At 42.0% G+C, this 12,313-nt stretch overlaps 1 protein-coding gene and 1 long non-coding RNA gene across 2 annotated transcripts; one reads left to right on the forward strand and one right to left on the reverse strand.

Annotated features, from left to right (window-relative positions):
- Positions 1-749: 749 nt before the first annotated feature.
- Positions 750-6,184, reverse strand: LOC135513135 (uncharacterized). Its single transcript, XR_010451494.1, has 2 exons — positions 6,135-6,184; positions 750-5,368 (listed from the first exon to the last, which is right to left on the reverse strand). It is a non-coding gene; the product is annotated as an uncharacterized LOC135513135 (long non-coding RNA).
- Positions 6,185-6,213: 29 nt separating this feature from the next.
- tmco1 (transmembrane and coiled-coil domains 1) lies at positions 6,214-10,445 on the forward strand. The gene is made up of 7 exons (XM_064935875.1): positions 6,214-6,435; positions 7,002-7,079; positions 8,634-8,693; positions 8,868-8,914; positions 9,052-9,119; positions 9,308-9,452; positions 9,710-10,445. Exons 1-7 carry the CDS (start codon positions 6,366-6,368, stop codon positions 9,806-9,808), a joined length of 567 nt encoding a protein of 188 aa, XP_064791947.1. The 5' UTR covers positions 6,214-6,365; the 3' UTR covers positions 9,809-10,445.
- The last annotated feature ends 1,868 nt before the right edge of the window (positions 10,446-12,313 follow it).

The following is a 12,313-nucleotide window of genomic DNA, read 5'->3' on the forward strand; positions in this document are numbered from 1 at the left end:
CTCCAAAACAGAGATGTATGGATAATTATTTTATTTAACTAGGCAAGTCAGTTAAGAACAAATTCTGATTTACAATGACTTCCTACCGGGTTAACTGACTTGTTCAGAACAACAGATTTTTGCTTTGTCAGCTCAGGGATTCAATCCAGAAACCTTTCAGTTACTGGACCAATGCTCTAACCACTAGGCTACCTGCTGCCCCAAAGCACTTCTCCATTATGTTTGTCTCTATAACAAAGAACAACAGCAAAAACATATACATGATCAAATACAAATCTTCAAATCAACTTTTAAACATTGCCAGAACCCACTCGATTCTCCAATTACATTGAATGAACTACAGGACAAAATAAAAACACTCCAACTCAAAAAGGCCTGTGGCGTTGATGGTATCCTAAATTATATTATAAAATATACAGACCACAAATTCCAATTGGCTATACTTAAAGAGTTTAACATCATCCTCAGCTCTGGTGTTTTCTCCAATATTTGGAACCAAGGACTGATCACCCCAATCCACAAAAGTGGAGACAAATTTGTCCTCAATGACTACCATGGGATATGCATCAACAGCAACCTTGGGGAAATACTATGCATTATCATTAACAGCAGACTTGTACATTTCCTCAGTGAAAACAATGTACTGAGCAAATGTCAAATTGGCTTTTTACCAAATTAACGTACAACAGACCACGTATTCACCCTGCATACCCTAACTGACAAACAAACAAACCAAATCAAAGGCAATGTCTTCTCATGCTTTGTTTATTTCAAAAAAGCTTTTTATTCAATTTGTCATGAGGGTCTGCTATACAAATTGATGGAAAGCGGTGTTGGGGGAAAAACATACATTATACAATCCATGTACACAAACAACAAGTGTGCTGTTAAAATTGGCAAAAAAACAAATTTCTTTCCACAGGGCCGTGGGGTGAGAGAGGGATGCAGTTTGAGCCCTACCCTCTTCAACATATACAGTGCATTCGGAAGGTATTCAGACCGCTTGACTTTTTCCACATTTTGTTACGTTACAGCCTTATTCTAAAATGGATTAAATAAAAACAATTCCTCATCAATCTACACACAGTAGCCCATAATAACAAAGCAAAAACAGTTTTTTTTTACATTTTTGCAAATATATTAAACATAAAAATAAAATACCTTATTTACATAAGTATTCAGGCCCTTTGCTATGAGACTCGAAATTGAGCTCAGGTGCATCCTGTTTCCATTGATCAACCTTGAGACATTTCTACAACTTAATTGGAGTCCACCTATGATAAATTCAATTGATTGGACATGATTTGGAAAAACACACATCTGTCTATATCAGGTCCCACAGTTGACAATGCATGTCAGAGCAAAAATCAAGACATGAGGTTGAAGGAATTGTCTGTAGAGCTTTGAGACAAGATTGTGTCGAGGCACAGATTTGAGGAAGGGTACGAAAACATTTCTGCAGCATTGAAGGTCCCCAAGAACACAGTGGCCTCCATCCTTCTTAAATTGAAACAGTTTGGATCCACCAAGACTCTTCCTAGAGCTGGACGCTTAAGCCAAACTGAGCAATCGATGGAGAAGGACCTTGGTCAGGGAGGTGACCAAGAACCCGATGGTCACTCTGACAGAGCTCCAGAGTTCCTGGGAGAAGGGAGAACCTTCCAGAAGGACAAGCATCTCTGCAGCACTCCACCAATCAGGCCTTTGTGGTAGAGTGGCTAGACGGAAGCCACTCTTCAGTAAAAGGCACATAACAGCCCGCTTGGAGTTTGCCAAAAAGCACATAAAGGACTCCCAGACCATGAAAAACAAGATTGATTCTTTGGCCTGAATGCCAAGCGTCACGTGTGGAGATAACTTGGCACCATCCCTATGGGACTGGGAGACTAGTCAGGATTGAGGGAAAGATGAACGGAGCAAGTAATGAGATCCTTGATGAAAACCTGCTCCAGAGCGCTCAGGACCTCAGACTGGGGGCGAAGGTTCACCTTCCAACAAGACAACAACCCTAAGCAAAACAGCCAAGACAGCACAGGAGTGGCTTCGGGACAAGTCTCAATGTCCTTGAGTGGGCCAGCCAGAGCCAGGACTTGATCCCAATCTAACATCTCTGGAGAGACCTGAAAATAGCTGTGCAGCGACGCTACCCATCCAACCTGACAGAGCTTGAGAGGATCTGTAGAGAAGAATGGGAGGAACTATGTTAATAAAGGTGTTCAAGCTTGTATCATCATACCCAAGAAAACTCAAGGCTGTAATCACTGCCAAAGGTACTTCACAAAAGTACTGAGTAAAGGGTCAGAATACTTATGTAAATATAATATTTCAGTTTTTTTAAATTATACATTTGCAAACATTTCTAAAACCTGTTTTTGCTTTGTCATTATCGGGTGTTGTGTGTAGATTGATGATGGGATTTTAAAAAAAATAATCGATTTCAGGTTAAGGCTGTAACCTACCAAAATTTGAAAAAAGTCAAGGGGTATGAATACTTTCCGAATGCACTGTATATCAAATAATTGGCGAGAGCACTAGAAGAGTCTGCAGCCTCCCCTACTAGAAGTTTGAAGTCAAATGTCTGCTGTTTGCTGATGATATGGTGCTTCTGTCCCCAACCAAGGAGGGCCAACAGCAGCACCTAGATCTTCTGCACAATTTCTGTCAGACCTGGGAAAAACTGGCCCTGACAGTAAATCTCAGTAAGACAAAAATAATGGTGCTCCAAAAAAGGTCCAGTTGCCAGAACTGCAAATACAAATTCCATCTAGACACCGTTGCCGTAAAGCACACAAAAAACAATACATACCTCAGCGCCACAGGTAACTCCCACAAAGCTCTAAACGATCTGAGAGACAAGGCAAGAAGTGTATTTTTATTTTTTGACCTCTTTTTCTCCCCAATTTCATGATATCCAATTGGTAGTTACAGTCTTGTCCCATCACTGCAACTCCTGTACAGACTTGGGAGAGGTGAAGGTCAAGAGCCATGCATTCTCCGAAACACAACCCTGCCACAGGAGTCAATAGAATGTGATGGGACATCCTGGCCGGCCAAACCCTCCCCTAACCTGGATGACACTGTGCCAATTGAATTGGGCCGATAACCACTAATTATCCAAATCCAGAAATTAGCAATTACAGTTGAAGTCGGAAGTTTACATACACCTTAACCAAATACATTTAAACTCAGTTTTTCACAATTCCTGACATTTAATCCTAGTAAAAATTCCCTGTCTTAGGTCAGTTAGGATCACCACTTTATTTTAAGAATGTGAAATGTCAGAATAATAGTAGAGTATGATTTATTTCAGCTTTTATTTCTTTCATCACATTCCCAGTGGGTCAGAAGTTTACATACACTCAATTAGTATTTGATAGCATTGCGTTTAAAATGATTAACTTGGGTCTGTCACACTCATCGTAATGATTAGACCAAGGCGCAGCGTGAGTAGAGTTCCACATGTTTTTAATAAAACCGAAACTCGGCAAAGCAAAACAAAACAAACAAGCACAAACGAAATGTGAAGGTACTGACTGTGCACTCAGACAACTAAATGTATACAAGATCCCACAAACACAAAGGGGAAATGGCTGCCTAAATATGATCCCCAATCAGAGACAACGATAAACAGCTGTCTCTGATTGGGAACCATATCAGGCCAACATAGAAATACAAATTTACCTAGATGACCCACCCAAGTCACCATCATGCCCCAACCAACACAGAGAAAAAAACAGCTTACTATGGTCAGGGCGTGACAGGGTCAAACGTTTCAGGTAGCCTTCCACAAGCTTCGTACAATACGTTGGGTGAATTTTGGCCCATTCCTCCTGACAGAGCTGTTGTAACTGAGTTAGGTTTGTAGGCCTCCTTGCTCGCACACACTTTTTCAGTTCTGCCTGCAAATTTTCTATAGGATTGAGGCCAGGGCTTTGTGATGGCCACTCCAATACCTTGACTTTGTTGTCCATAATCTATTTTGCCACAACTTTGGAAGTATGCTTGGGGTCATTGTCCATTTGGAAGACCCATTTGCGATGAATCTTTAACTTCCTGACTGATATCTTGAGATGTTGCTTCAATATATCCACATAATTTTCCATCCTCATGATGCTATCTATTTTGTGAAGTGCACCAGTCCCTCCTGCAGCAAAGCACCCACACAATATGATGCTGCCAGCCCCGTGCTTCAAGGTTGAGATGGTGTTCTTCGGCCTCCCCCTTTTTCCTCCAAACATAACGATGGTCATTATGGCCAAACAGTTCTATTTTTGTTTCATCAGACCAGAGGACATTTATCCAAAAAGTACAATAATTGTCCCCATGTGCAGTTGCAAACCATAGTCTGGCTTTTTTATGGCGGTTTTGGAACAGTGGCTTCTTCCTTTCAGGTTATGTCGATATAGGACTCGTTTTACTGTGGATATAGATACTTTTGTATCTGTTTCGTCCAGCATCTTCACAAGGTCCTTTGCTGTTGTTCTGGGATTGATTTGCACTTTTCGCACCAAAGTACGTTCATCTCTAGGAGACATCTCTAGGAGACAGAACGCGTCTCCTTCCCGAGCGGTATGATGGCTGCGTCGTCCCATGGTGTTTATACTTGCGTACTATTGTTTGTACAGATGAAGTGGTACCTTCAGGTGTTTGGAAATTGCTCCCAAGGATGAACCAGACTTGTGGAGGTCTACAATTATTTTTCTGGGGTCTCGGCTGATTTCTTCTGATTTTCCCATGATGTCAAGCAGAGGCACTGAGTTTGAAGGGAGGCCTTGAAATACATCCACAGGTACATCTCCTATTGACTCAAATTATGTCAATTAGCCTATCAGAAGCGTCTAAAGCCATGACATAATTTTCTGGAATTTTCCAAGCTGTTTAAAGGCACAGTCAACTAATATGCATGTAAACTTGTATGTAAACTTCTGACCCACTGGAATTGTGATACAGTAAATGATAAGTGAAATAATATGTCTGTAAACAAATCAAATGTATTTATATAGCCCTTCGTACATCAGCTGATATCTCAAAGTGCTGTACAGAAACCCAGCCTAAAACCCCAAACAGCAAGCAATGCAGGTGTAGAAGCACGGTGGTTAGGAAAAACTCCCTAGAATGGCCAAAACCTAGGAAGAAACCTAGAGAGGAACCAGGCTATGTGGGGTGGCCAGTCCTCTTCTGGCTGTGCCGGGTAGAGATTATAACAGAACATGGCCAAGATGTTCAAATGTTCATAAATGACCAGCATGGTCGAATAATAATAAGGCAGAACAGTTGAAACTGGAGCAGCAGCACAGCCAGGTGGACTGGGGACAGCAAGGAGTCATCATGTCAGGTAGTCCTGGGGCATGGTCCTAGGGCTCAGGTCCTCCGAGAGAGAGGAGGAGAGAATTAGAGAACGCACACTTAGATTCACACAGGACACTGAATTGGACAGGAGAAGTACTCCAGATATAACAGACTGACCCCAGCCCCCTGACACATAAACTCCTGCAGCATAAATACTGGAGGCTGAGACAGGAGGGGTCAGGAGACACTGTGGCCCCATCCGAGGACACCCCCGGACAGGGCCAAACAGGAAGGATATAATCCCGCAGTTTTGTTAACAAGAGAGGGCAGGTGTTCGGCAGGCGGGAGAAAAGGACACTGTGTGCTAGCTTAGCCAGCTAGTCCTAACACTGTGTGCTAACTAGCTAGATAGCTTGCTAGTTAGCGGCACCATGTGCTAGTTAGCTGGTCCCGCCTGCTGTGTCCCGGTGTCATCTTTAGGACTACCTGGTTAAACTGCAGTCCTAGCGGGAGGCAGGGATGACAGGTAGGCGGGTGAAAAAACTCAGATAATACTTTTTATTTCCCCTTTGACCCACATTCCAAAGTGTAACACAAGCGGGAAGGGTGAGGGCGTAATTCATGCAGGAACCTCGAGGGGGGGTGGGGGTTCATGCAGATGCAGGAACGCCACAAATGTTGGGCTGCAGTTGCACACTACTTATATATATATATATTAACAACAAATCAATACAGAAAGTACATGAGGGAACACAAGTATATATAGATTAGAAACAATGGGCAATCGAGCTAGGGGGTACAATATCACATTACAATTACACAAGGACCTTAAGGGACATACTTACAAGCAGTTGCACACTACTACCTCGCTTAGCCTCTTCTACGTTGATGTATGTTGATTTACTAACCGGAAGCGCTAGCCGGAAGTTACTCCCGTATTCGTGACGTGTACTTGTAACTACTATTTGCAGTTGCTGCTGACATCAAATTCCATACTCAAATGCGGCTTGAGTTTGCTGATAAATTCTAGCCACGTTCAGTACCATAGGAAAGGGATCGTGATACGACCTACAAAAATGACAACCATGTTCGCAGACACTATTCTTATTGTTTTCATCTCTGTTTGCACAGCTCTGTTAGCTGAGGGTACGTAACTAACGTTACAGTAGCTAGCCAACGTTAATTTTAGCTAAGCTATCTGGCTGACTTTAGCTAGCAACCTGATACTGACTTTCTAATTTTGGCTAGCAACCATCAAACATATTCGTGATGTATTTGGTTAACGCTGAGTGCTGTAGATGTTTTGTCATTTGGAAACCTGTTTAATCCGGGGCATGAGTAGCACGACGCTTCTTAGCTTTGGGACACAACATTGGGTGGGAGTCTGTCTTTATGAGGCTACAGCCATCAGATCTAAGAATTGCGAGCTCTCGGCCAGGTCATTGGTATCTGTAAACGAATTTGTGACAACGGCTGATGTTAAAATGACTTTATGAAATACATGTAATTGATTGATGGTCACCATTGGTGTACTAATGATAATAACCGCATACTTGTTATTTGTAGTTAGTGACAGAGCTTATGTTTCATCAGATGATTGGGGCATCATCTAATACACATGCATGATTTTATATGCACATTCATTGATATGTTGATTTATTGATTGCTCTAAATGTAGTATTTGCCTAACCTTTAAACATCTCCATCCTAAGGAATTACATGGGTGTTGGTGTATCGTACTGCAAAGTACAAGAGTCTGAAGGCAGAGGTGGAAAAGCAAAGCAAGAAATGTGAGTGTCTTTAAATACATTTTCATTGCTTTTCACAATTTACACACAGATGACATTGTTCAGTTCTTGGATCAAATTTTATTTGTCACATGCACCGAATACAACAGGTAGACCTTACAACAGTTGTAGACCTTCAACACCATAGTACCCTCAAAGCTCATCACTAAGCTAAGGATCCTGGGACTAAACACCTCCCTCTGCAACTGGATCCTGGACTTCCTGACGGGCCACCCCCAGGTGGTGAGGGAAGGTAACAATACATCTGCCATGCTGATCCTCAACACTGGAGCTCCCCAGGGGTGCGTGCCCATGACTGCATGGCAACTCCAACGCCATCATTAAGTTTGCAGACGACACAACAGTGGTAGGCCTGATCACCGACAACGACGAGACAGCCTATCGGGAGGAGGTCAGAGACCTGGCCGGGTGGTGCCAGAATAACAACCTATCCCTCAACGTAACCAATACGAAGGAGAGGAGTGTGGACTACAGGAAAAGGAGGACCAAGCATGCCCCCATTCTCATCGACGGGGCTGTAGTGGAGCAGGTTGAGAGATTCAAGTTCCTTGGTGTCCACATCAACAACAAAACTAGAATGGTCCAAACACACCAAGACAGTCGTGAAGAGTGCACAACAAAGCCTATTCCCCCTCAGGAGACTGAAAATATTTGGCATGGGTCCTGAGATCCTCAAAAGATTCTACAGCTGCACCATCGAGAGCATCCTGACGGGTTGCCATAAGACTCCCCCCCCCCCCCCCTTACAGTGAAGCGCTTACTTACAGGCTTTAACCAACAGTGCAAAAAAGGTATTGGATGAACAATAGGTAGATAAAGAAATAAAACAACAGTAAAAAGAGAAGTCTTTTTGTCCTAGACTTGGCACTCCGGTACTGCTTGCCATGTGGGAGTAGAGATAGCAGTCTATGGCTGGGGTCTTTGACAATTTTTAGGGCCTTCTTCTGACGCCGTCTGGTATAGAGGTCCTGGATGGCAGGCAGCTTAGCCCCAGTGATGTACTGGGCCGTATGCACTACCCACTGTAGTGCCTTGCGGTCAGAGGCCTAGCAATTGCCTTACCAGACAGTGATGCAACCAGTCAGGATGCTCTCGATGTTGCAGCTGTAGAACTTGAAGCTCTCAACCTGCTCCACTACAACCCCGTCGATGAGAATGGGGGTGTGCTTGGTCCTCCTTTTCCTGTAGTCCACAATCATCTCCTTTGTCTTGATCACGTTGAGGGAGGGGTTGTTGTCCTTTCACCACACGGTCAGGTCTCTGACATCCCTATAGGCTGTCTCATCGTTGTCGGTGATCAGGCTGTTGTGTCATCAGTAAACTTAATGATGGTGTTGGAGTTGTGCCTGGCTGTGCAGTCATGAGTAAACAGGGAGTACAGGAGGGGACTGAGCACGCACCCCTGAGGGGCCCCCGTGTTGAGGATTCGCGTGGCGGATGTGTTGTTACCTACCCTTACTGTTGTTGTTTTCAAGGGTGACGGCTCTGTAGTGAAAACTATTTTTTTTATACAGTATATGTATTTGAATATTACAGTGGAGAAGAAGAAGGAAACCATTACAGAATCTGCAGGACGTCAACAGAAGAAGAAGATTGGTAAGAAAGAAGAGTCATGTGTTTATACAGTATGTATTTGGACCAAAGCTTTCCTGGACCATAGCTATCGTCTCATCATAATTTTGACAAGACTATTACGATAATAGATATGACAGTTGGTGTATATAAAATAATATATGGTCCCCATACACAATGTTTTAATTTGAACTTCAGAGAGACAAGAGGAGAAACTGAAGAACAACAACAGAGATCTATCCATGGTGAGAGAAATGTGTTTTTTTGTCATACAAATTAAACAAGCCAACACCCTGTATATTCCTTCCTCATTTGCTATCTAGCTTCTTTGATGAAGGGGTGACCACATTTCATCTGACTGTCCTCCCGTCTTGTGTTACAGGTACGAATGAAGTCCATGTTCGCCATTGGCTTCTGTTTCACAGCGTTGATGGGAATGTTCAACTCCATGTGAGTGTAAAGACAATGACAAATGCAATCTGTTAGATCTAGTGGCACGGGTGGCTACTCTGTTATGATGACAAACAACTCACTGTTCATTGTGAGGTTTTTTTGTTAAGCAATCGCTCTCAGCTCAAAGTTAGTCATTCAATGCACCTCCTTACCCACCACGTGCTAATATCATTGTCTGGTTTTAGCTTTGATGGAAGGGTGGTGGCCAAACTGCCATTCGTCCCACTGTCCTACATTCAGGGTCTTTCCCATCGCAACCTTTTGGGCGAGGACTTCACTGACTGTTCATTCATCTTCCTGTACATTCTCTGCACCATGTCCATCAGACAGGTAACTCAACTGACACTATTTTACCACCTGTCATGGGTTGCAGTATATTGACAAGAGTAGCAAATACTTGGCTAACAAAAAGAGTTAAGGACATAAATTTATGGATTTGAAGTTGAAGGTTTCCACAGACCCAATCTCTTAAAATATGATTCCACATTCAACAGCTTATGGTTCACAACTTTCCAGAACTGGGACTTCTCATAAATATCCTTGGTTTGTCTACTTGCTATGTAAATATTGTTTCTATCCATCCACAGAACATCCAGAAGATGCTGGGTCTGGCCCCCTCCAGAGCTGCCACCAAGCAGGCTGGAGGTTTCTTGGGACCCCCTCCCCAGGCAGCTAAGTTCTCATAAGAACCAAGCATATGGGTGGCCTTCCAGGCTGACTACATTTAAATTACAGTCCAATGTTTGTGTACCATGTCATTGAGTGTGCAGCCGAGCATCAGATCCTATATCATATGATGTGATTTTTGCAATGTAGTCTGCTTAGAACGCGTCTTCAGTCCTATTTCTACACTGTGACTGTCTGGCCACAGAGAAGGGAGAGGACAGCCCCCTCATCTGTACAGAGAATGACATTGCTGTCACAACGATGGATGGGATGACTCTTTGTATACATTGAATACCATCAGCAGCTACTGTATCATTCATTCATTACCTGAACACATTATTTCATTGACGTTTGTAGTGTACCTGGTTTGACCCATTTTCCTTATTTTGATGCTTTTAAGTTTTAGTCCGATTTAGTTTGACATTAGCTATGATTGTGAGTGCTAATGATTTACAAAATGTTACAAAAGTGTGAAATATATCCTGTTTATATTCAGATAAACATTGTGATAAGATGCTGAACAAAAAACGTATAAGATTGAAATAAATTAAGCAGACCTGGGACTGGATTGGCTGTTTGATTCATCAGTACATTGTGTGATTGCCTGGCTCTGTAGTATTTCATTTCTTACTTAATTAATAAATGTTTATCACATTAGCCTGTTTGATGCTGTTTTCTTTTCTTTCTTTGCAATTTTGTATGATCTATGTCTGCTACCACAGAATATCATAAGTAAAACAAGTATTCATGACTTTGGTGGTTCCTATCTTAGAAAGCCATAAGTGGGTTAATGAGTCAGCAGAAAATTGTTACTCTATAGAGTCTACACTATTGGAGCTGGGCTGGGGCCAACAACACACAGATCGAGAGGACTGCTAAATTAATTGGCAGGGTCATTCCTATGATACAGTGCCTTTTTTGTTCCAGGAATGATATGTTCTTATTTAGTGTAAAATGTGGATTCCAAAAGGCTTTAAATTTAAGGTCAGGTGTCTACTTTAACACACAAGTATGGATCCTGAAAGGGAATTGTATTCATGTTATTACACTTTTTTTTGTCAGTGGATATGTTTTTTTCCATGTCCCCAGGTGATATTTATCAACTTCTACAAGAAATTTAAGCCATATAATAATAAAATATATCAAACCTTTACGTTAACTATTTTATCATCCTAGTTAAAGTATTTTTCATCAATGTTTTTTTTCATGATTATTGTATTATTTTATTTAAAACATTCTGTGTGTCCCTGATACCACTTTCCAGTGTATTAGTTTGTTGTAATTCTCCATTTTAGAAAACAACACCTTCCTATAATGACCCCACATTCAGGAAGTGTGGGAAAACTATGGTGCAAAGCTACATAAATATAAACACTCAGTTATATCTATGTGTCCATGTTTCAGGTTGTTAGTCTGTATGTCCTACTCATCAATGTCCACCCTGTTAGGCTAAATTATAGAGAACATTTAAAATGTTAAAATATGTTTCATAGAGCAGTTAAAATTCTGTTCAAGTTTTCACCATTATGCTAGCTCAATCTTGCTCACTCACAGAGCTATCGCTAATTTAGGCTCAACATGTCCACCCAGTTAGGATTATGCACCCAAACAGTTAAGTGCCTGAGCTTGACCAATAAGTTTTTCAGAAGATCAAACATGTCCCTTTTCTGATATACAGTACCAGTCAAAAGTTTGGCAACACATTCAAGGGTATATTTCTTTATTTGTACTATTTTCAAAATGTTCCACCCTTTGCGTTGATGAAAGCTTTGCACATTCTTGGCATTTTCTCAACCAGCTTCACCTGGAATGCTTTTCCAACAGTATTGAAGGAGTTCCCACATATGCTGAGCACTTGTTGGCTGCTTTTCCTTCACTCAGCAGTCCAACTCATCCCAAACCATCTCAATTGGTTTGAGATTGGGTTATTGTGGAGGGCAGGTCATCTGATGCAGCACTCCATCACTCCCCTTCTTGGTCAAATAGCACATATGCAGCCTGGGGGTGTGTTGGGTCATTGCTCTGTTGAAAAACAAATGATAGTCCCACTAAATGCTGTTGGGTTTGGGGTGAAATTTTGAACATTGCTATGCTAGAGACATTGTTATACCCAGAAGCATAGCATATAAAGGAGTGAAAGAGACTGGTTTTTACATCAGAAGTTAATGGTTATCCGTAGGAGACAGATGGCTGTGGGATGAGGGGAGACGGGTGGAGATCTTTGGATTAGGCTTCAAGGGGGTTGAGGTCAGGTCAGTTTCCCTAAAGGGAGAAACAATGGTTTATTATCCTATCACTTCGTCTTCCTGTCAGACCATAAAAGATGTAATGATTGGAGAGAAGGAGGAGTGTCTAAATTGGAGTATATATACTTGTGGTGGTGGAAACGTGATGTCTGAATGAAGCTGTATAGTCCCATTGGGAAGAATTACACTTGGTTAAGCTTCTCTAGTGTCTGTGAGTTATTTACTCTGAAAATTAGAACCTAAAGCGAAAACCAGATGGGATGGCGTATCGCTGCAGAA

This window comes from Oncorhynchus masou, chromosome 24 (genome assembly GCF_036934945.1).
Source record: "Oncorhynchus masou masou isolate Uvic2021 chromosome 24, UVic_Omas_1.1, whole genome shotgun sequence".
NCBI classification, from domain to species: Eukaryota; Metazoa; Chordata; class Actinopteri; order Salmoniformes; family Salmonidae; genus Oncorhynchus; species Oncorhynchus masou.

Coding starts and splice junctions, on each gene's coding strand:
- tmco1 (XM_064935875.1), top strand. CDS start 6,366: ATGACAACCATGTTCGCAGACACTATTCTTATTGTTTTCATCTCTGTT. Junction 8,694..8,867: donor TCAACAGAAGAAGAAGATTG/GTAAGAAAGAAG, acceptor TTTGAACTTCAG/AGAGACAAGAGGAGAAACTG. Junction 9,120..9,307: donor ATGGGAATGTTCAACTCCAT/GTGAGTGTAAAG, acceptor GTCTGGTTTTAG/CTTTGATGGAAGGGTGGTGG.